Source organism: Sorex fumeus, unplaced genomic scaffold (genome assembly GCF_029834395.1).
Source record: "Sorex fumeus unplaced genomic scaffold, SorFum_2.1 ptg000030l, whole genome shotgun sequence".
Classification (NCBI taxonomy): Eukaryota; Metazoa; Chordata; class Mammalia; order Eulipotyphla; family Soricidae; genus Sorex; species Sorex fumeus.
In genome coordinates, this window is record NW_026606087.1 from 7,303,478 (window position 1) to 7,328,547 (window position 25,070).

The 25,070-nt window shown below is 43.4% G+C and overlaps 1 protein-coding gene across 1 annotated transcript in view; it reads left to right on the forward strand.

Annotated features, from left to right (window-relative positions):
* Positions 1-25,070, forward strand: part of IRAG1 (inositol 1,4,5-triphosphate receptor associated 1) — a 137,037-nt gene that overhangs the window by 65,616 nt on the left and 46,351 nt on the right. The window contains exons 3-10 of the mRNA XM_056116227.1: positions 3,718-3,818; positions 5,371-5,441; positions 7,490-7,663; positions 8,955-9,032; positions 9,659-9,705; positions 9,908-9,952; positions 11,698-12,312; positions 14,660-14,738. Of these exons, the coding sequence (XP_055972202.1) occupies positions 3,718-3,818; positions 5,371-5,441; positions 7,490-7,663; positions 8,955-9,032; positions 9,659-9,705; positions 9,908-9,952; positions 11,698-12,312; positions 14,660-14,738 (1,210 nt within the window). The remainder of the gene's footprint in view (positions 1-3,717; positions 3,819-5,370; positions 5,442-7,489; positions 7,664-8,954; positions 9,033-9,658; positions 9,706-9,907; positions 9,953-11,697; positions 12,313-14,659; positions 14,739-25,070) is intronic.

Here is a 25,070-nt window from a genome sequence, read left to right on the forward strand (position 1 = left end):
CTGGGAATTGAACCCGGGTTGGCAGAACTCACCAACTGTTATTCTGAGCACAGAAAACAGATTTCTAAAGGTGCTAATCCTCTGCTTGAGATTTAAGAGACACATCAGAAAGAAATCCTTCAAGTGAGATGAAAAAAATCCTCTGAAAAAGGCTTAGCCTTTTCAATTCATCAGAAAATAAATAAATGCACTAGGCAATCCTCACCTGCATTCTTTAAAAACCTCTTTATATGGCCACACCAGCTTGGTTTCAGTGTGGGGAGCCCATGACGATACCACGTTAGAGTGTGGAGGGGGGCAGGCTATACCAATTGGTACTGGCAGGGTATGCAGAGCTGTCTCTCATACAATAGGCCTGTACTCCTCTATTTGAGCTATCTTCACCACCGCCTCTGTCCCCACCACTCTCCCCTTTCCCTTGACTCACTTCAGTTGGTACCTGCCCCTGCCCCTGTCTGACCCATCCGCATCCTGCTACCTGCTATGCTGACACACTGTCTTAGCTGGCTCAACCTCTTATGCTAGCTCTTGTCTTGGCCCCATCCCCAACCTCTCCTATCTCACATAACCCCACAGTCCATGTTCCCAGCTATAGTGATTGACTCCTATTTCCCAGCCTGCATTTGGCTAATGCTTCATTCCTTACCCCAAACCTCTCCTCTAAGGTCTGTGTCTTGAAAACTTTTATTCAACACCCCTCATCCCCCGCTGCCCCAAGATTTAATTCAAATGTCCTCTTTTTTGTTGTTGTTTTTTGTTTTTTGCTTGGGGCCACACTTGTCAATGTCAGGGATTACTCCTGGCTCTTACTCAGCAATTACTCCTGGCAGTGCTCCGGGGACCATATAGGATGCTGGGGATCGAATCTGGGTCAGCTGTGTGCAAGGCAAATGTCCTACCTGTTATACTATCTCTCCGGCACTCAAATGAGAGACTTTTCCAGCTTTCCTTGATGAATTTTATTTTTTTCCTCTAAACTTTTGCAGAATATGGTACATTCCCTATCACCTTATGTTCATTTTAAGTATTGATTACTTCTGTTTTCCTATTCAAGTATATGCCATTAAGGAGCTCTTTCACACTTTATAATTTTTGGCCACACCCAGAGGTGCTCAGGAGTTACTTTTAGCTTTGTGCTCTAGAGGGTCAGACAGGGGCAGGGGCAGGTACCAACTGAAGTGAGTCAAGGGAAAGGGGAGAGTGGTGGGGACAGAGGCGGTGGTGAGTTGCTCAGGAGGTGCTCAGGAGTTACTTTTAGCTTTGTGCTCTAGAGGGTCACTGCTAGAAGTGCTCCAGAGACTATGTAGTTACAGAGATCAAACCCAGACCTCCTTCAAGCAAATTCTGCACTCAGCCTTTTGCTATGTCCCTGCCTTCTGCATTTCAAGCTGGTCTTGGCATAAGGGTGATAACTAAAATGTGTTTCTTTCTTCTCTCTCTCTCTCTCTCTCTCTCTCTCTCTCTCTCTCTCTCTCTCTCTGACTTTTGACCACACCCAGCCATGCTGAAGGCATACTCCTGGCTCTATGCACAGGGATTGCTCCTGGTGGGGCTCAGGGCGCTGAGCATGTGGTGCTAAGGATTGAACCCGAGTTAGTCATTCCTCATAGCAATCTTGTGAATTAGATTTTGTGACCATGGGCATAGGAGTCAGATCACTTGCTCAAGGACACACAATCATAGATAAAGAGATGAAATTCAAGTACAGGTTCTGTCTTACTCTTCCAATAGACGTAACTGCTTCCTACTTTCCTAACTAGCCATAGTTCCTGCCCAAACTTCCCTTCTGTGTGCTCAGAAATTCTGGGTGCTTCCTCCAACAGCTGCAGTTCCTTCCAACTGAAGATATATAAGAACACAGAGCCCAAGGAACATCTTCTCAGGGATCTGGTGTTCCCTGGCTGAATTCAGACACTCTTCTCTAGCTCACCTGCTCTCATATTTGAGACCAAGGGAGGGAAGAGATACAATGACAATGGGAAGAGCTGGCTTCCCTGGAAACCATATTCAAGTTCAGAGAGCATTGTATGACATCCAATTAACAACTTGAAATAATGTGAAAAAGGAAAGGGAATCTCCTTCCTATCTCACAAGGAACCAACACCTACATATGGAGGCCTCAAGGATACTCACATTCTTGGCTCTGAGGGAAGAGCCCCAGGCCATGGTTTCAGAAGGAGTCTTGTGGCAGTAAGAAACCTTAGCATCAAGGGTCCAGAGGACATAGCCCTCAGAGAAAGTGGTGATAGAGTGATGTCCACTGCTCTGAAGCTGCAGGAAACCACACCAACAAAGTAGTTGGTGGGGGATAGACGTTTGGCACATAGACATTTCAGAGAATGGCACTGGCATACCCCAGGCAAGGGTCAGGACAGAGGAGAAGAAAAATGATGCAGGTACACAGGAGAGAATCATCTTCTTCTTCTTCTTCTTCTTCTTCTTCTTCTTCTTCTTCTTCTTCTTCTTCTTCTTCTTCTTCTTCTTCCTCCTCCTCCTCCTTTTTTTGGCTTTTTGGGTCATACCCAGCAATGCACAGGGGTTACTCCTGGATCTGCATTCAGGAATTACTCCTGGCGGTGCTTAGGGGACCATATGGGAACCTGGGAATCGAACCTGGGTCGGCTGTGTGCAAGGCAAATGCCCTATCTGCTGTACTATCGCTCCAGTCGTGCACAGGAAAGAATTTCTGAAGAATCTTCTAAACAATATGCAAAACTCTGAGGTGGAAATACTGTAGAGGCAAGCAACAGAAGGTGTGAAACTCAGTTTGAAGCATTGTTCTAGATCTTGTATATATAAAATTGCTTTTATTTCATTTTATCAGCCAGATATAGTCTGGATACTCCATATATGGCTCTACTTTATTTATTGGGGATGGGGATATTGGGGCAACACCTGGCAGTGCTAGGAGGCTGTTTCTGGCTCTGTGCTCAGGAGTGATCTCGGTGGTGGTCAGGGTACCATATGTGGTGCCGGGGGTTCAAATCAGCATTGGCAGGATACTAGACAAGTGCTTTAACCCTTTTACTCTTTCAGGACCTCCAGATATATTTTACTAAATTCACACACCCATCAGCTGTGTATGAATATTAGCAGTTTCACTACAACCTCCTACTTAGATGTAATAACTTTTTAAGTTTTTGATTGTTGGTAGTTTGTTGGTAGTTTGATTTGTTTCAGTAGTTGTGTGATACAATTACTCTAAACTCTCAGGACTGGGTTTCTAAGAATATTTGTTCTAATGTCACAAGTGTGCATGTATTTAGACGAACCATTCGACAAAGTGACAAAACTAACTTGCATTCTATTACCCTTGGGACAAATCACCTTTACTGAAACATCACAGTCACTGCAGCCTGAGACTGTCCTTGAGCATGAGGAATGTGTGAGTGCTTCTGCCTTTTCTCCCAAACTCCACTCTTCATAGCCTCCCTCCTTCATCACAGCCTGGGGATACCACAGTCTTCTTTTTCTAGATTGTTAATGAGATCCCACCTTGATTGTTAATGAGAGATAATCTTTGTGCATGAAAAACAGATTGGGCTAAGCTAGGAGAATGAAAGAGAAACTGCCTTTTAAAAAATTGGAACAAATTGCTTGTGTTCCTTTCACAATGGCTCTAGGTGTGATGCTAAAACAGCTGTTCCAGCTCCAGCTTCAGGAAGCTTCCGCCACCCCAAGCCTAACTCATTCTGTGTTTTTGTTCTCAACCACCAGGGCTCTCCCTCTGTAGGAATATCTTGCAACCCACCCACCATCATCCTCACTGGGGATGCCAGTTCACCGGAAGGAGAAACTGACAAAAACCTGGCCAAGAGGTACATCCCACATGCCTAATCCTTGCCCTGTAAGCATTTTCAAGAAGGAAAGTAGGAAACTGCATTTTAAGTAAATCTTTTTCATTTTTCTTGGATCGTTGTATTGATTCAAGATAGAAGAAATGCAATCATGTCATTTTCCACAATTGGAGGAAGAATTTAGAATCCCCTCCACACAGCCCAAATTCTTTTCTCTCTTCTGGATTTAGCTCTTGGCACTCTTGGTCTTTGGGAAATACACACATTATAGCTAGAGAGCTTCCTATACTAACTATACAGATACTGACAAATAGATTGAAATATATGAGTTTTGACTGTTGAATCCTTTTCTGGCCACAGTGGGTTCTGAGTAGAGAATTATCTTTTTTTTTCTTTTTGGGTCACACTCGGCAATGCACAGGGGTTACTCCTGGCTCTGCACTCAGGAATTACTCCTGGTGGTGCTCAGGGGACCACATGGAATGCTGGGAATTGAAGCCGGGTTAGCCGCATGCAAGGCGAATGCCCTACCCGCTATGCTATCACTCCAGCCCCGAGGATTATCTCTTGAGGTACATTGAGTCACATGCATGGGACTGTCCCTGATATCTTCAATGATAGTTCTACACCTTGCTTTGATTTAGCTGGAATAAAATTGACTACCTTCTCATTATTTTTAATTCCCAAATTGTCTACAACTCCCAATAAGTTAAAAAAGATCATTCTCATAAAATATAAGCATATGCCTAAGATTTTTTTCAGCTTATTAAGGAAGGATATATTAGAGTAAAAAAGTTGGTTCATAGGAGCAAACAATAAATAGATATGCATGTATAATTGATGGAGAATAAAATAATGCTGCAATCAAGTTACTAAATTAGATAGAAAAATAGATGAACATTCTACACAGGAAACCATATCTTTATCTTTTCTCTCATGATAGAAATCATCTGCACATCTACAGAAAATAATTATTTGCATTTAAAAAATTTTTAAAAATTAGACATTGGCTTGATTTCCAATAAATAGTAGTTCACTTACATCTCATTATTGTTTGCCAGTAAACCTAGGGGACTTATTCAATCACAAATGACTGGGATATGCCCCCAGAGTTTTGATCCAGTTGTTCTGGGTTGGAACCAAATAATTGCATTTCCGATAAATTCTCAAGTTTAGACAGGCTTATAAAGACCACACTCTCAAATGACTTTGAAAGAGTGTACAGGCATCTATTTACCTAGTTCCAAGCTGTGGAAGAAATGTATTTAAACTTCTTACATGTTTATTTTTTAACTTTAGGCACAGTGATTTACAATATTGTTAATGATAGGGTTTCATGGATGCCACATTCCAAACCACACCCTCTACCAGAGTGTCCCCCACTTCAACCACCCCCTTCTTCCAACCCCACCAACCCCACCCCTATCCTCCAACATGGTAAGTAAGCTCTACACTTACCACGTGTAGTTCAGTAGACCAGTTCTTAGGCTCCATTGTCTTTGGCCATTGTTATTCTCCTCCTGTGTTTCTTTTGTGGGTTGAAACTTCTTAACAAGAGGATCTGTTCTTTCAGAACTCCCAGTCCCCACAGGAGGCCTTCTCACCGACACTTGAAGGTTTCCACTGCTTCACTGACTTCTGTGGGTAAGGACCAGGCCAATCTGTTTTATCTCTAGGGTTTAGTTGGAGGAGTACTTGAGGAGAAATTCTGGGGTCTGGTTGGACTTGGCCTTGTCTCCTCTTCTGCCTCTCAGGCCACCCACAAGCCTAACAGAACAAGTCAGTCAGCCCCTATATGTCTGAGTTCAGAAGCAGATATCTAATCTCTTTTTCCTTTGATAAAAAGACAAGATAGACTATGAACAAGAAGAATAATTCAGAGAGAAAGAGAATTTCTGGGTGAGACTCAGTTCTGCAGCCCAGGGGTCAGAGTCCATTTGCTCCCTTTAGAAAGGACCCACATTCAGGCTCACATACATGGCCTTCTGTCCCCATCACTCCAGATCACTCCAGAAATCCCCCAAATAGTTTCCCAGGGCAAGTTCTGAAAAGAACAGGTGTGACACAGGACTGGCCTCTGCCTTCTTGCTGTTCATGGTCTATCAGGAAAGTAAGAAATGAGCATATCTAATCAGGACATAGACAGGTTTTCACAGAAGTGTCTGGGAAACTGAGGGGAGAGGAGGATCATTTCTTCCAGGGAAAGGGGATGGTTAGAGAGGTATCCCAGGATAGGCTATTAGAGTTGTGCCGGAGGGAGCAGGACAGATAGACAAGGGGGAGGCAATACATTGCAAACAGGTTGGGGAGCAAAAGCCCTAATAGAGTAACTGAATGCTATGCCATGAGTATAAGCAGGGTTCTTTCAAATGACACAATCCAATTCAAACTAGCTAACACCAAAAAGATAAAAATAAACAAAAGCTAGAGCTTGTGGTTTCGGGTAGTGCTGAACCAGATGCTCAAGTTGGAACATTAGTGATTAACCCATTATTCAAATCTCCTTTATTAAGGGTTCATTTCCTTCTTGGGCAGGCTCTTCACCCATAGTAACTAGAGCTCCTGGAAACTCCAGGCTTATGTCCTATTAGCAGAGAGAGATTCCAGTATTGCCTCTCACTGACTTCCATGAGCACCACCGAGTCAATCTATATGGCCAGGGGGATCAAACTCATTGCATGTCCATGTTGGTGCCTGATCCCGTGCCTGGTATTGGGGCGATTCGGAGGTGGGGTAACTTCTTCCGAACTAATGTCACTTGGACTTGAGGGATTTCTCCTCATGTGAACTGAAAATCTACAATCAGAAGAAGGAGTGAAGGCTGGGGAGGTACATAGGAGCCATTCACCACTGAGTGACTGGAAAGAGAGGACTCAGGAGGAACAGGAGGGGCCAGCAGAAATGACTCTGGCATTGACTGACACACACTTAATGACCTTGCGGAATTCTGCTGAGCTGAGGCAGGAGGATGGCACACTCAGAGAAGGCTCTTAGAAAGGCCATTCTGATAGGCTGTAGAGAGGGATGCCGAGGGGAGAAGCTAAAGGTAGCCCATGCAATTGTGCAGGTGAGTGCTCATGAGCAAGAAGGGTAATGAGGCACAGGTTCAGAAACATGGGTGATGGAAATGCTAGAATATTTTGTCAGTTGGTCAGATGTGAAGCAAATGAGTGAGAAGGAAGAAAGTGAAGTTTTGTGTTTCTGAGGAACTGGGTGGGAGGTGGCGTCATTCACTCATTCACTCAGAACAGCTTCTGGAGAAGAAATAATTTTGGAGAAGTTGGGGGCAAACTATGTGAATGAAGGGAAGAAAGGAGTCAAGGGATGCATGGAATCAGCTCTTGCTCATGATCTTTGGAATCCTCCCTTTATCTTTACTCTCTTTCAGGCTAGGCATCTTCCTAGCCTGAAAGAGAGGCAAATGGCTGAAGGCCATACTCGTGGTATTCTGGATGGCTTTCTCTAAACAGAGTTCAGGACAGTCCTGGGAATTCAAGGTTGGTTTTGCCACCCTTCGTGACAGATGACCTGCCACACACAGGCCTCCAGCCAGACAAGCCAGGCCCTCTGAAGAAGTCACATCTGTCTCCATGTTTGGGGCTCATGTTTGGCCAATTCAGTTCTGAGCAGCATCCCAGGGCTGAGGAACAGGGTGGCAGGCCCTCTCACCCTGAGCTCACCTTCGTATGCAGACCCCGCGGGGCACGTAATTGACCTGGTGAATGACCAGCTGCCGGATATCAGCATCTCAGAGGAAGACAAGAAGAAAAACCTGGCGCTGCTAGAAGAAGCCAAGTTAGTGAGTGAGCGTTTCCTGACGCGGCGCGGGAGGAAGTCTCGGAGCAGCCCTGGAGACTCCCCTTCAGGTAGGATGGGTAGGACTCTGTGTGTGTGTGTGTGTGTGTGTGTGTGTGTGTGTGTGTGTGTGTGTGAAGGGGGTGTCTTGAGCCCATCATAGGGCAGTGGAGGTGGGGAGGGAGATGCTTGAGTGGAAGTGGCAGTCCTGCTTGTGAGGGGGTTCCTTTCTGTGGCCTGCCCCTAAATCTTTAAATCCCAGAAAGGCCCCTAAGCCACTAGATCCCAGAAAGTCTAGGATGGAAATCCTGAGAGGGACAAGTCTTCCTGTTCAGAAACTCTAAAATACAGATTCAATGCCAGACCAGGAAACTCCATGAGAGGGAAGGTGACCAAGGAATGTCGACTCATATCACAGCCATGAACTGAACTAGATCTTCCCCTCCTGGGGTTCGACATGGAAAGAAGTCTTCTGTGAGGATCTTGCATATAGATTCCAGGGTCACGTGAATGGAAAGAATGTGTGGGCGCTGTGCCTTCCCAGGAGTCCTTGCCTCTTCTGTAGATTCCAGAGAGGCAGGCACTGAACATTCCTTCCTGACCTCCCACTATGGTGTGGAAAGGGCCTGAGAGGAAGGGAAGGTGGTCTTTGGAATCTTTTGGATCTAAAAGAAAAAAACTTTTTGAGGTAGGTGGTGTGGGCCACACTCAGTAGTGCTTCGAGACTACTCCTAGCTCTGTAATCTTTCCTGACAATGCTCAAGGAACCATATACAATGCTAGGGATTAAACTGGGGTTGACCACTTTCAAAACAAGCACTTTACTGACTAAAATATCTTTCCAGCCCCTTAAAGATTTTTTTAAAGCTTCTGTTTTTTGAAGCTTTAAAAAAAGCTTATCTGACCTTATCTTTATGATTTACCTTTTCTTTTTCCTAAGCAAAAAGTTGGGGTTGATATTAGATAAATCTGGATGTACTTAGAAGGTGGTATATGTTTGTGTGTGTTGTATGTGTGTGTGACAGAGAGCGAGCGAGAGAGAGAGAGAGAGAGAGAGAGAGAGAGAGAGAGAGAATTTAAAATCAAGACTATGTTGGCAAGTTACTTGCCAAGCAATAATGCAGATGTTGTTTCTAAAAGGTGCCTTGGGGTCAAAACAGGCAGGCTGAAGAATATTGTCTGTAGTTCTCACTCCCCTGAGATCTGAGTGTCCCCTCATTTGGGCTGGCACCAGACAGGCAGTGGGCTGTGAGAGGAGCTTCACATGACCACCTACACTCAGCCCCTGACTGCATCGCCAGGGTCAGGATTGCCTGAAAAGGGGTCTTTGGTAAGCTGGCCAGTTTGTGTCTGTCTTCACAGCTGTCTCCCCAAACCTCAGCCCCGGAGGTTCTCCTGTGTCCTCTCGGAGCAACTCACTCACCATTCCTGCACCACCTGGTGAGGCCCAAACCCATGAAAACTTCCTGCCCTGGCTTCTCCCCTTGGGTGGACTGAAGAGGATCCCACCCCATCATTTCCCCGGGGATCTTCAGGCTTTCCAGTCTGGACATTGTGTGGCATCCTTCCTTTAGGCTGTCATTTGGAATTAGGAGCTCCTGGGGGGATGGGGTTGACCTCAGGAGACAGGCAAAGTTAGGGGCTGTATGGTTGGGGTTCTCTTCACTGGGAGAAGCCCTGGGAAGAAGTCACTGGAGTACTTCTTTGGAAAGGTCTCTGTGTCAACCACTCTTTGCTTGAGGGGGTTTCTTCTCCTTCTTCTGTCTGTGTTCAGGGCCACACCCTCAGAGAAACAGGTCAGGATGCTTTATAGAGCAGGAGAGCTGGAGGACAAGGTCAGGCTGAGGTCAATCAGTCTCTGCCTCCACTTTCTCCTGTGCATTCTGTGAAGATAAAATAAGAGCTCCCCCTGCACACTCTGGTACAGGAAAGAGGATGGCATGTCTGTCCACTGAGCCCAAGGGAGTTAAGAGTGGATGTTCTGGGGAGGTGGGTGAATTTTGGTCAAAGGCTAGCTAAGGGACTTTGGTGCTGGACCTTACTCATAAGTGTCTGGACCATTCCAGGTCTGGACGCATGTTCACAGTCCCCACTTCCCGGAGCACAGCCACAGGTAATGCAACCTTGTTTGGGGGATCTATGCCAAAAGGTTTCTTCTCTTACTCTTTAGTGTCCAAGAGACCCTGGTTATCTGATGAGACTGAGGGTGCTGGGTGGGGGAGAGCTCACTGTGGAGAGGGGCTTTCTTGAAGATACTGAAGAGGAGGGATGATCTGTTCTCCTTGCTGACTGACCTAGTTTCCTCTCTCTCACAGAAGGGGAATGAGGCCGAAGTTTCTTCACCTCACCTGGGCGAGCCTGTGAGTTTGCATTCTTCCCTACTGAGGAGACTGGAGTTTCCATGACACAGTCTCCCAGAAGCCAAGGCTAAGTCCTGGGCAGTTGCATGTGCATGTGCGTGCATGCACCCAAGTGTGTGTTGGGCGGGGGGTGAGTGAGTGTATGGGTGAGCCTGGAGAAGTTAGGAGTTCTTCTGTCCTTTTGTGACTGCACATCTGAGGTTGAGGTAGAGGGAGTGAAGGGTAGGATTGGGGGTAGTTTTTCCTCTGGTTCTTCCTCTACACCAATGATTAGGTAGCTGACCAGAGACTAGCAGAGGGCCAATTGTCAGAACTGGTCGGTGTTTAAGCACAACTTTAGCCCTGACTGAGATTATTCATAGATTTGCTCGAGTGGGCCCAGTAATGTCTCCATTGGAGACTTTGTTAAAAGCCCAGAAAACCTTGTCTCTACTGACAAGCAATAGAAGAGTCCCATATATGCTCAGAACTACTTGCTTATAGTGGCATAGAGCACAATATCCTCTAGAACTAACCTGGGATAGAGTCCTGAGAATAGTGTCACATATACAAACAATGTACACAGCTACCCCAAAACAAGCTCACCTGCTCTTCACAAAACCATTCCCATATCCTTTATTCATTAATTCTTGATTCAAATGAAGGGAACTTTGCAGAGTCTAAGCTCTACTTATCACATGAATCATCTCACCAATTGATTTTCAAAAATATCTTAGAAATTTACATAGAAGAGTAACTTTATAAGGACAGAATATTTCCCCTCTCCTCTTCCCCTTGCTGTTATTGCTGCAGTTGGGTTGACCAGATGTCCCACACTCTTGGCTGTGGGGTTTATGCACTTTGGCTCCTGTACAAGGATCACATACTTTATTGCTGCACCAGGAATCACATAACAATGCTGCCAGGATTGCACTTAGCATGTGGGATGGTACTGGGGATAAAACTCATAGCCTTATACCTTTAAGTCAGGTGCTCTGTCCCTAAACTGATCCGTTATTCCTTGATTCTTAAATTATTTGGATTTTTGTTTGTTTGTTTTTTATTTGGGAGCCATATCTGGCAGTGCTAAAGTCTTACTCCTCGTTCTGTCTTTATGGATCACTCCTGGTGATGCTCAGAGGACCACAAGGGGCTTAGGGGGTTGGTTGTGAGCAAGGCAAGTGTCCTACTCACTGTACTATTTCCTAGTTCTTGATTCTTATCTTATTAGGCCATGGAATTATCTCAGAAATAGTTGAAAGCTGTGGGCCCTCTTCCTAGAAAAACTCAAACTCACATACACACACAAACACACACACACACACACACCTATGCACATGCGTATACACACTCTGATTTATATATAATTTCATATGGCTTAAACCAATGGGAAATCTGAATCTCTAGAGCCAGGAGTAGAATCTGGTACAGCTGAGCTGAGGCCAAAATTTGTGACTGATCCCAAGCTGCTTTCTATTCTACTGTCCTCCATGGCTACAGGGACTTAGAAAATTCTTAGCAAGTTTCGAGTGTCAGGTTCTATTGTCTTGTCTGTTTTAGATATCTCAGGCTTGTCAGTGGGATCTATCTTACTATGGAGAAGGCTTCTACATTCACTTAGATCCCTTCAACACACACATATACAGGTGCACATCCACCACCGCTTGGGCAGAGTAGGTGGGGGCGGGGGCCCCCTAGTTCCACTGTTCCTCCCATCTCCTTCCAAGCCTGCCTCTAAACTTCCAGTTCAATCTTGTTTCTTTCAGCATGTTCCCAAAGGGCTAGCTGACCGGAAACAGAATGACCAGAGGAAAGTGTCTCAAGGCAGGCTGACTCCTCGCTCTCCCACAGCTGAGAAGTCCAAAGACATTGCAATAGACCAAAAGGAAAACTTTGATCCCCTCCAGCACCCTGAGGCCACTGCCAGAAGCCCTATTTCAGTCACTAGCAGTGGGAAAATGGCCCTGAACAGCCCCAGCCCTGGGCCTGTGGAGGGTGAGCCCGGAAAGTTGCTCCTGAAGACAGCCAGGGAGGGCAACCCTCTGCCCAGGGGCCCTGCCCAGGGCTCTGGAGGTGCAGCTCTCCCAGCCCCCCAGGGAAAAGGCACAGCTGGAGAACCAACGGGATCTAAAGTGAACTCCAAATCTGAGCTGCGACCCCCTGGATCCAGGCCCCCCTTGCAGCGGGGAGCATCCTGGGACAGTGGCCCTGAAGAGTCTGGCCCTCGTGTACAGAAAGTACTTGCCAAGCTCCCCCTGGGAGAGGAAGAGAAACGTTTTGCAGGCAAAGCCAGCAGCAAACTGGCCAAGACACCTGGACTCAAAGACTTACAGATACAAGTGCAGCCTGTGAGGATGCAGAAGCTGACCAAGCTCCGTGAGGTGGGTGTCTGGGGTTGGCTGCATAAGGTGTATGTTCAAGCCCCCCTCCCCACCCCCCAACCTCCATCATCACCCTGGGCTGCAGATGTCTGGGCTGTTTGGGACCAGGAGTAGGACAGTTCTGGGTTAGATTAGGCTTCAACCTTCCCACCCAGAGACCAGGCTCACTGGGCCACATCATCATAAACTCCAGTGTCAGTGCTTTGTGCTCCTTTGAGAAGTCAGTCTGTGGCATAGCTTTCACTCAAAGGCACATTTCAAGGCCAAGCCATGGCTACGGAAGGTTATGTGGACCTTCCCGGGCTGTTTTTCCATTTTTGTCTCAGATACTGGCTCATAAACAGGAAATCCTTGATAGGGTGGCTGCCAAGCCCAGGACAGGGCAGGGAAGATGGAATCATTTTTCGCTTCCTGATGCTTCCCAACTTTCCTTTCTGGTAGCTGTTAAAGGGATTTCAGATCTATCCTAGAATACAAGGGTGTCAGTAGGGGCTGCACCCCACTATGAAGGAATTTTTCTGAGGTTCACTCTGTCCCCAACTCTCACCACCTATCAAACCCAGCACAGGGGAATCCAGAGAGCTGCCTCCCTGTTTGGCCCTCTTCAGAGAATCACTGACACTGTTCTCCCGCTGTTCATCAATTTGCTCGAGCAGGCCCAGTAACATCTCCATTGTGACACTTGTTACTGTGTTTTGGCATATCGAATACGGGTAGCTTGCCAGGCTTTGCCGTGTGGGAAAGATACTCTCGGTAGTTTGCCAGGCTCTTCGAGAGGGGTGGAGGAATTGGATCTGGGTCAGCTGTGTGCAAGGCAAACGCCCTACCCGCTGTGCTATCACTCCAGCCCCTTCAGAGGATATTTGAGGGATATCCAAAGATAGAGGAGCATTGCATCTGAAAAGGGAGAGAAGGACTTCACAGGACCAAGAAACATCTCTACAGTTCCCTCCTTTCCAGGGGCCCACAGGGCACAGGCCATGGGAATTAAGAATCCCCAGGGTGAAGCACCCCCACAGCTGGTGGCTTGGAACAGGGAGAGAAGAAAGATACTTGATAGCCATCAGGCACAAGCAAGGTGGGTTCTGTGCCCACAGAGACCTTCTCCAAGCCTACTCTCCTATTTTGGACACTTACTGGAGGCTGCATTAGAGGCTCCACAGAGTCCTGGCCCTGACTGGTGAGGTTATATTGTGAACAGGCAGCCATACCAGTAAGGAAGGCCCCACTGCCCCAGAAGACTTGCCCAAGCCTGGCAGGGTTGCTTCTCTGGGACTTAATGCCCATCTCTGGGGAAGATAGGATTGACAGCCAAGAATTTGACTTCATGGGTCCCTGGCTTTGGAGGCCAGGCTATCCCCAAGCCCACACCCCTGGAGGTTTCTCTCTGTAGTGAGGACAGTCACAGAGAACCTGGAAGCTTCCTCCAGAGCTGAGCTGCTTCACGCTGGCAGGGTGCTGAGATAGGTAGGCTGTGGTCTGCAGACTTGCTAGATAGCCCGGTATTGAGACTGGCCTTGATGTGCATTTGGACCAGAGCACCCTCTGCTGGCCCTTTTCTTTCGCCTCTGCCACTACTCAAGTCACCAGCAATGAGGAGCAGAATGGACACTTCCAGGTGCTCTCATGCTGAGGCCCTCAGAGAGGTACAAGGGCTGGCTACATGCCTGAAGCCACAGTGATGTCTGGGGGCTCTGCAGGGCTAGGATGGTGGTGGCTCGGCTGAGGGTAGCAGTTCTCAGGCCTTCTTTATCAATCAGAACAACCTGGCAGGATGCTCCAGTCAGCTCCCAGCATGGCCATGAGACCATCTCCTGCAGTAATCCCACCCACCGCAGAGACCCTCTTCCCAGAGATCAAGGCTGAATTGACCCTTAAGGAAAAACCTTAAGGGAAGGCAATTTTGAGGCTGCCGCTCCAATGTGGAGTAGAAGCATCTATCTTTTTATATTGATTTATCATATTTTACAATATAGAATGTCAAGGGTGTAACTTAATACCTATATGTATAGGATTTACCACTCCTATCACCCCTGTTCCAGGAGCACCCCTCAAACTCCCTCTTCCATGCCTTCCACCCTCTGCCTTTTCCTTGAAGCATCCACCATCATTTTTACCAAGTCTAGGAGTTATTTTGGGGTCTCAGTAGTTTGTTTGCTTTTATTCTATCTATTCCAGGTAAGTGAAACTACCCAGTACTACCTCTCACCTGCCAAGGACAGTTCTTAACACTAGGAATGTGGCTCAGGTTTAATACCTAGGTCTGGTGGGTCATGGAACCTGAGAACCAAGAGACCTGGCCTGCTGGCTCTCCCTATCTGAAATGTCTTTTTCTTTTCCAATCAAGGAGCACATCTTGATGAGAAATCAAAACTTAGTGGGACTCAAGCTTCCGGAACTTAGTGAAGCAGCTGAGCAGGAGAAAGGTAGGTGGGTTGGGGCGAAGGAGCCCCTCAGGTGTGGAATTCATCTGGGCCAGATCAAAGAAGTGAACATGTCAACTCTGGGCTTCCTGTAGGGCCCCTGGTTGAGCGGGTAGGACCAGACACACCAAGGGTAAGGGCCTGCAAGTGGACGAAAGGGTCATTTCTTTCCTGCCCACCAGGGAGAACCTCTCCACAGTGCCCTTCCAGTCAGTCCCCTTTTCTGAACCTGCTCCCTTTTCTGAGGCCTCCAAGACTTAATGGGTCTAAATGGGTGACCCAAGCTTGAACTTCTGATACTTCCGTTTCCCCTTTATACCGAGGAAGCCACCCAAATAGAACAGTTCCTCTTTTCAAGCTCCACAGTCATCTCTTGCTTCCGAATCTGCTGTTGCCAAAAAGTGCAGCCCCCGGCTCTTTCCTCCCAGTTCCTGCCTGTCCCCACCCACACCTCTGGCCATGCTTGTCCACTGCAATCAATACTTTTGCTCCCCACTTTCCCCACCTCCTTCCCTTGGCTCTTCTCTCCCAAGGTGCCACATGAGTGTCTCAGCCTCTGGATTCTGAGGTATGCAGACCTGTTTCATTCTGAAGACTCCTCAGAGCCTTCTGTGGGCCCCACACTTCGTGGTGTGTGAAGCCCCCAATGTGAACTGGAACTGTAAGGCCTGACTCAGGAGCTGGGGATGTGGCTTAGCAGTGGGGAATCTGTCTTGCATGTGTGAGGTCCTGAATTCTATTTCTGGCATGACACACACAAAATGGTAGTGGTAGTGGTAGTAGTAGTAATACTAAAAACCAGAATCCAGCTACTTGACGACTTTGTGCCTGACCAACCCCAGCTTCCTAAGTAAAATGGAGCTCATGATATCACCTCCTCACAGGGTGTTGAGGAGGTTAATTAGGTCTTACTCCTATCCTTACATTCTTTTTATTTCACTGTTTCTTATTCTTTTTTTTTCTTTTGGGATTGTTATATATAATGTAATACTGACTGTGTTGACTTGTCACACTCAGAGATGCTCAGGGGTTTACTCCTGGCTCTGTACTCAGGAGTTATTCCTGGCGGTGCTCAGGGGACCATATGGGATGCTGGGGATCGAACCCAGGTTGGCTGCGTGCAAGGCAAATGCCCTCTCCACTGTGCTATCACTTCAGCCCCTGTGCTGACCATTTTAGCTTGTTTTGGGGAGGGCGATACCCAACTATACTCAGGGGTCACTCCGGGTGATGCTCTGCAGACAAAGCGGTCCAGGGCTCCTGCATGCACAGTATGTACTCTGGCCCTTTGAACCTTCTCACTTGACTACATGTGTTAACCGTTTTTAAGAGTAGAGTTCAGTGGCAGTGAGCACATTCACAGCATAGTGAATGTGCTCTAGAAATTGCTCCTCATTCCAAACTGAAACTCTGAGTATATAAACAATACCCCACCCACGATCCCTCCCAGCAACCAGTTCTACATTTTTGGTTTCTATAAACTTGGATCTTTTTAAAAAATTTGGGCCACACCCAGTGGTGCTCAGGGCTTACTCCTGGCTATGTGCTCAGGGATTACTCTTGGTGGGGCTCAGAGGACCATATAAGGTGCCAGGGATTGGGCCTGACTCAGCCACATTCTGGGCAAACATCCTATGTGCTGTACTATTGCTCTGACCCGATAAACTTGGCTCTTCTACCTCCCTCATAGCAGAGGGATCAGGCTGAGGATGTGGCTCAGAGGTGAAACACATGCGTTGCATGTTTGACAACCAATCAGTCCCCTGTGCTAAAAAAAAAAAGTGAGTGGAGTGGAGGGAATCACACAATATATTTGTGTCTGACTTAATTAACTTAGCAAAATGTTGTCAATGATACTGTGTTAGCCTCCTCTTTTTAGTCTAATAAGACAAAATAAGTTCTCTTCAGCATATCCACAATAGAAATCATTCTGTACCTTGTACATGGCCGACCCAGGTTCAATCCCCAGCATCCCATATGATCCCCTGAGCACCACCAGGTGAGTACAGAACCAGGAGGAACCCCTGAGCACTACTGGGTGTTTAAAAAAAAAAGCAAAATAAAAAATAAAGCAAATGCATTAAAAGAATAAACAACTAATATAAAATCAGTTTCACCAGTTCTCCTAATACAAGATATTCCCTTGTCAGGAAACAAGCACTATTACTGATTACAATAAAAAATCTTTTTTAAAAATAATCTGACTAGAAAATGGTTTGTAAAGTTATCTCCCTCCAGGTCTAAGATGAAGGACCATTAAATCTAAGGTCTTATTGGCTTCAAAGTAAATTCTTCATTATCCTCTAAAGAATCCTAGAAATTTTGACTAAAAGACCCAGAGGTCATACAGCACAACACACTCTTTATAGGTGAAGAAATTCAAAATGTTCAAAAACAGAACTTAAGCTAACGAACACCTTAACTCACAACATTCCTTACTCAAATACTGTGCATCTTATTGACTTCACAAATTTCTCAACTAAATCCTCTTCCCATATTTCATATGTCATTAATTGTAACTGAAACATTTCCTTTTTTGAAAGTAGATTTGCATGCCCAAGCTCCCTCTTTAAGGTAGACCTTGTTCAGATTGCTAGTGAAAAAAAAAGATATTAGAATTTTATTTCAGTGCCGTAGATACACCAGTATAATCACTTAGTTTGAGAAAGAGAGTTTTCACATTTCTCATACTATTAAAAGACTTTTTATTGTTGTTGCTTAGAATTCAATCAATTGATGTTTCCTGGACTATTTCAAAACTTATTAGTAAGTGACTAGAATCTTGGCATATGTGAACAATATATAGAGGCTGTAAGTTAGAAAGGCATGAGTTCCAGTAGAAATTGGACATCAATGCCACACAAATAGTTTACTTAATCTTATTTTAGTAACCTCTGTAAGATCTTGGTTTTAAGGCTTAGATGAACACATTGGTCCTACTTTAATCTATTAATAAAAGAAGTAAGTGAACTAGAAACATTTCCAAATAACATTATCAAAGCATCTCTTTTTTCAGTCAAGGATAAAAAATATATGTATGTGTGATCACTTCATTATTATGTCCAGAATAATTTTATTTATTTTAGTAAATAAATAAACTGGTATCTCTGTGTATGTATAATAATATTATATATTGATATTCACTTCTGATCAAAATTAAATTTGTTCAAACAGCAAAAATTTAAAAAAATAACTTATTGGGGTTGGAGAGAATACAGTGTACAGGTCTCTTGCCTTACATTCAGCTGACCCAGTTATGACCCCCAGCATCTTATATGGTCTGCTGAGCAACCAATAGGAGTTATCCCTGAATGCAAAGCCAAGAGTAATCCCTAAGCATCATTGAGTCATTGAGTACGTGTCCCCTCCAAAACAAAACAAAGTAATAATAATTACTATGACTTATTATACTTCCTCCCCACCCCCATTCAAAACCCTAGGAGAAGCCTGACCTTAAAATTTCACCCTCAGGGCCAGAGGTAGCTCAACAGACTGAGCACAGGCTCAGGCTTGATCCCTGGCATCACATGGTCCTCCAAACACGACCAGGAATTATCCTCGAGCACTGAATGATTAACTCCTGAGCATCAAACCACTAAAGTAAAATAAATAAAAATTTATCCATCATCCCTTAAGTTCTGAAAAAGTAAGATACCTCCTGTATTTGTCCATATTAATCATTATTTCACAACTGATTTGATTGTTTAAATGTAACTTTCTGTTTTTGTATTTGAACTTCTTGTATAACTAACTCCCCTACCCCAAACAGATTGATTTTGTACCCAAGATTCTGTCTTATTCTGATCACTACTGCACTCTTTTAACTACTAATGCCTGGTGTGCAGGGGTTTATTTCTTTCTGGTTATTCTTTTTCAGAATTTTATTATAGTCTAGATAAGAAAATTTAGTGCGGGCTGGAGTGATAGCACAGTGGGTAGGGCGTTTGCCTTGCACGTGGCTGACCCGGGTTCGATTCCCAGCATCCCATATAGTCCCCCGAGCACCGCCAGGAGTAATTCCTGAGTGAAGAGCCAGGAGTAACCCCTGTGCATCGCTGGGTGTGACCCAAAAAGCAAAAAAAAAAAAAAAAAAAAAAAAAGAAAAGAAAAGAAAAGAAAATTTAGTGCAAAATATTGGAAGGAGAACTGGACAAGAAGTCAGGAGACTTGGGTTCATGTTCCTAGTCCAAGCACCTACTAGTAGAATCTTTAAATATGTTCCTCATCCTCTGTGGGCATTCATTACCTTATAAAAAAATGAGCACAGGAGAGTCTTTTAACTTGAACCTAACTTTAAACAAGCTTCTCTAAGGAAAGTTTATAACATTTATGAAATATTTTTAGTGTGATTATTTTAAGCTACATAGGCTGGAGCGATAGCACAGCGGGTATGGCGTTTGCCTTACAAGCGGCCAACACGGCCGACCCGAGTTCGATTCCTCCGCCCCTCTCGGAGAGCCCGGCAAGCTACCGAGAGTATTCGATATGCCAGACACAGTAACAACAAAGTCTCCAATGGAGACGTTACTGGGCCCGCTCGAGCAAATCGACGATCAACGGGAGGGCCTTTACCTTTACCTTTACCTATCAGATCCAGAATACTGTTATAATTTTCTGTTAGTTTCAGATTATTCAATTTGTAAGCATTTACTTCTCATTCAGACATGTGATTTGTTCATTTGTTAATTAAAGCATTCCTTTCATTCTCTAATAAAATATTTTAGACTTTTGGATTGCTCCTTCAAGCCCATGTTCTCCCCTTGACCATGTATCTTAATATGTCTCTTTCCTTGTTTGCCTTCTTGTTCTTTCAAGTTCATGTTCTCTCTTGAATACATGTTCCTTTCCTTCTCCCTCACTCCCATATTTATAAGTAAGATTTTTCTCAATAAAAAATATTTTCTTCATTTACATACAAGTGGTACAATATGGAAAGTATCATGCTAAGCGAAATGAGTCAGAAAGAGAGGGATAGACATAGAAAGATTGCATTCATCTGGGGGATATAAAGCAACAAAGTATGAGATTAATACCCAAGAATAGCTGAGATCAGCACCAGGAGGATTACTCCATAACTTAGAGGCCAGCCGGGTATCCTAGAGGAAAGGGCAGTTCAGATAGAGAAGGGAGCACCAAATAAAGGATGTTTGGAGGATCCTCCCAGGAGGGGAGATGCATGTCAAAAGTAAACTATGGACTGAACATGTTTGCCACTCAATGCCTCTTTTGCAGACCACAACACCCAAAAGGAGAGAGAGAACACAGGGGATTGCCCTGCCACAGAGACAGGGGGGATGGGGGGATGGGGGTGGGAGGGATATTATCCATGGTGGTGGAAAATGGGCACTGGTGGAGGGATGGGTATCTGATCATTGTATAATTGAAACCAAAGCACAAAAAATTGTAAATCTACAACTTTAAAAAAAATAAAATAAAATTAAGGGAAAAAAAAAAGAATTCAAAAAAAAATATTTTCTTCACTAAAAAAATTCGGGCTCTTGTCTAGTCTCTCATATCTTTTATTGAGATATGATCTATGTGCTTTAGATTTTTGTTTTGTTTTTTTGTGAAGAAAATTTTCATTAGATTTTTTCTATCTGATAATTATGGATTTAGATGATTATATCTTGATATTGTACATGTTTTTTTGTATAATAAACATTATTAACAAATGGAATGATTACTATAATGATTAACTAGCACAACTACTTTAGATGATTGCTATGACCCAGTAACTGTGCTAAGCATTTGACAGTATTTCACTTAATGCTCACAACACTGGAACTTGGGTATATCTAACTCCAAAGATTGTATACCGCTTTGTAGAATGTCTCTATTTTTCCAAATTTATACTCTATCCATAATTTAAAGGTGTTTTAATTCTGTGTTTGTATTAGTTATGTGTCTTTTTATAGATTTCTATTAGGTACTGCATGCTTTATTACTTTAGCAACATTTCCTATGTAATAAATAATGGCAATGAGAAAACTAGTTTTGTTTCTCTAATTTTGTTGTTTGTTTTTCTTTTAAGTATCATGCTGCATCTTATTCAAAATATATAATTTAAAATAGTTTTAATATTTATATTACTTATATGATAAAATACAATTTTATATTTATATTTTTGTTATTTAAAAAAATATTCTCTTCTCGGGCTGGAGTGATAGCACAGCAGGTAGGGTGTTTGCCTGGCACACAGCCGACCCAGGTTCAATACCTTCATCCCTCTCGGAGAGGCCAGCAAGCTACTGAGAGTATCTCTCTGTACTGCTAATCTTGGCAAGCTATCCGTGGCATATTCGATATGCCAAAAACAGTAACAAAAAGTCTCACATGGAGACGTTACTGCTGCTCGCTTGAACAAATCTATGAACAACTGGAGGACAGTGCTACAGTGCAGTGCTATTCTCTTCTGAGTTTCAAGATTTGTGTTGAATTTAATCCAATTGCTTTGAATAGCTATCGAAAGAATCATGTTTATGTCACTTGAATCACTGACAACTCTCCATAAATTGGAGAATTTATGGAATAGAATTCACTTGGTCATGGTATATTCCCTTTTATATGTACTATATGTCCATTATATCTTTTAAAGTACTCTGTAAACATCGTGCATTAATTAAGGTAAAATTTAAGTTTCTATGACAGAGGGTGCTTAAGTTTAATGACCTAGAAAGTGTATATTTTTTCATATTCTAGTATCTATCCTAACTTGAGCTGGCAGGTTAGCAGGTCATTCTGCTCCACATGGTCATTTGGGGATATTAAGTTATTGGTTGTCATTTTCCCCTCCCATGTTAACCACAGCTGAGACTTTATACTTATTCATTCTTTATACTATTTGCCAGAAAATGGGCAAATCTGCACTCTGGTTTGAGAAAAGGAGGAGGAGTGAACACCTAGTGCATTCTTTACTTTAAAAAATAGTAAGTAAGACTAGAATGCACACATTTCTTAACTCCCCTAGCATTGGTGTTGGCACAATTGTGTTGGGGACACTAGCTCTGGCTTGAGTACTGGCAACCTCCTCATTGGAGACCCTCATGACAGTCTATCCCCAAGAAAAGGCTTTGGGAGTCTTACCAAGAACTGGAGATAATGATTCTATATAAAACTTTTCATGATCTTGTAGTGAAAGCTTAAAACTCATGGTTTTTGGCAGTTCCCTTGAGAGTTGGGGAAGATTTTTATCAGAAAACTCTAGGGTCTTCAGAACTTTGACTCTCCTTCGATTTCTGAACATGAGGAGGCTCTTTTTCCTGTTACATTTGTTATCTGCAATGGTCCAACCAGTTCTCTTCACAGGTGACATTTGTAGAATATTTAGGTCTTATCATCCAGGTTATTTGAAGTCAAAGATGTGAGGCTATGGGCCAATTTCAGAACTACAGATAGAAATAGAGAGATGACAAATATTCAGCTTGTCAACAAGGAGAAGGCTTTAATGAAGACTGAAATTACCAATCGTCTCTTATCCCATCCCTCTGCCTGTGAACACTGCTCAACATGCTTTCTACACGTAGCCAGAGAATCTCTAAAATGCAAATCTGGGTCAGCATCTTCAGAGGCTCCTTTTGCTTTTAGAATGAGCTCTAGAATCTTTTTAATCGCATCTTACTAGGTCCAAGTTGTTAATTCTGCTTACCTCCCCAGCATCTGCTATATGGCATTCTTGCTCTCCTGCTGAACCCTCTGTGCCTTCCTTCAGCAATTCAATTCCTCCTATTTTAGGATTGGTATAAGCTGCTCCTTCTACCAGGAATGTTTCTCCTTTCATCTTTGCCCATTGAACTCCATCCAGTCTTTGAATATCTGTTCAAAGAACACTGCCTTTATAGGGAAGATTTTCCCAGCACCACTTTCCCTTTGTAAAGCCTAGCACAGTGTGGAATGAAATGTATGTGTTTTTCTGATTCATCTCTGTCCCTGAGATGGCATGCTCCCAGACAACAGTGGTATATTAGTTTTGTTCAGCATCATATCCCTAACACTAAATCCATAGAGCATAAGAAGTACTCAATAAAAATGGAGTAAGTTTTTTTGAATAAGGATAGACAACAACACTGCAATACCTAATGTTGAGACATTAAGGGATATAAAGTATCTAGAACATGGAAGAAGAAGCAAGCAATTGAAAAATAGATTTTGGGTATAAAACAGATTTTGGAGGAGCGGTTTTGAACTGAGGAAGAGATGAAGATCCCAGGTAGAGAGCTGAATCCAGAGAAAGCACCTTAACTCTTGTACCATTTTTCTGGTTCCCTGATCACTTTCTTTTAAAATCTGAATATCTTTCCAAAGCTACCTCTAATCCATTCTGGCACCCAATATGGCTCCCTAGCCCACAATATGGCCCTCAATCCCACAAGGAGTGATTCCTGAGCACAGAGTTGAAAGTAAGCCCTGAGCACAGCCAGATATGGCTCCGGAACAAAAAAATAAAGTGAAACCAAAATAAGCCTCCACTGGCTTCAGAGAGGTGTATTTTGTGGTGTTTGTTTATAGTTTATAGTTGTTCTTCCAGAATACTAACGTAATATTAACGTTATTGTGTCATAAGTGTTACTCTCAACTGAGTGCCTATTACATTGTATAAGAACAATGTGAATCTGATTCCCATCTACCTCCCATATCACATCTTGCTCCATTCCCCTTTGCTCATAACTTGCTGGCCTTCTACAAACATTCTAGACTAGTTTAAGCTTTTTTTTTGCATTTTTTCCCTGACTGATATGTCTAATACTTACTCTTCACTTACATTGTTGTTCATTTTTAATAAATTATCACTTTATGTGTTAAAAATAATAAAAACACTAAAAAGTATTAAGATACCATTGAAATTGGATTAAAAGGAAGTGAAACTGTAGGACTTGCTGAACTTTGGCAGTTGTTTCCTCCAAACAAAAGAGTTTAGCTTTTAAAAGTTTAAAATATATTATGAAATGCATGAAGGGTTTGGAATCACTGAGTTACCTTTTTTTACTTTAAACATTATATGTTTCAGATTTAGATGATCCCTACTGACTTTCTGCAAGGAAATATGAAATGAGCAGCATTTCTTCCTGCCTTCCTATTTCCTACCTTTCCATCTCCACATACATAAACAACAAACTGTTATATTGCCAGGGTCATTAAATTTATGTTCCATTCTGTAACCATAATTTACCTAATTGCTTAGCCTTAACCCATATATGTGAAAGGATCTACTGCTCATCACTAGTTCTGTTTATTATTTTAATTTATGCCTTGATAATTTGGATTTCATTACCTAGTTTTTCTAGAAAGACTCAGAAATGTTGTGTTCTATAAGTTCTGGTAGGTTTGAAAATCTTTTCTTTATTCTTGAAGGACTGTTTAGTCATTAGCTTAGGCCAATCTTTCCCTCCGAACTTTGTAGATGGTACACTCTGTTTACAATTATAGCATATCTGCCACCAGCTTATGACTGGCACCCTCAACCATCACCTCTCACTGTGGAAAACTTACTCTTTCTAACTGGGAGAACTGGAGAAACTTTCATTTCATAATGTGATGTGCTAATCCAATATGAAAGTTGGACTTTTACCTTTACTGGCAAAATGTTTTCTTTTATTATATCTTCGAATATGTTCTTTGATCCTTTTGTTTTGGCCACTGTTTTAGAGGCACCATTCATTGATGGTCATCATTGTCTCAATGCAGGTCAATTACTCTATTTCTAAATAAGTGAGCTTTTCTCCTTCTTTAAAGTCCTATACTTCTATCAGTGTTCCCTGCCTACCTTCAAATTCAGTCTGTATTTGATTAAATTTTTCATGTTTCCAATATATTGGTTAAATTTACTGGGCTTTTTTATTACTCTAATTTAAAGTTTTGGGGTCACACCCAGCAATGCTCAGGTATTACTCGTGACTTTGCATTCAGGAATTACTCCTGGTGGTACTGGGGAACCATATGGAATGCCAGGGATAGTGCCCAGATTGGGTGCATGCAAGGGAAGGTCCTTAACTATTATACTGTACTATTTATCTCTCCAGACACCTGGATTTATTTACTTTTAAAAATAATTTCCTGTTGAATTCTGATATTTTGGTCTTCAATTTGTTTTCTTATGTTGAAATTGCTCGAGCGGGCACCAGTAATGTCCCAAGAAATTGTGAGACTTGTTGTTACTGTTTTTGGCATATCGAGTACATCACGGGGAGCTTGCCAGGCTTTGCCATGCAGGCGAGATACTCTTGCCAGGCTCTCCGAGAGAGACGGAGGAATCGAACCCGGGTCATCTGTGTGCAAAGCAAATGCCCTACCCGTTGTGCTATCACTGATCTTTATATGTTTTATCTCACCACTGATTTC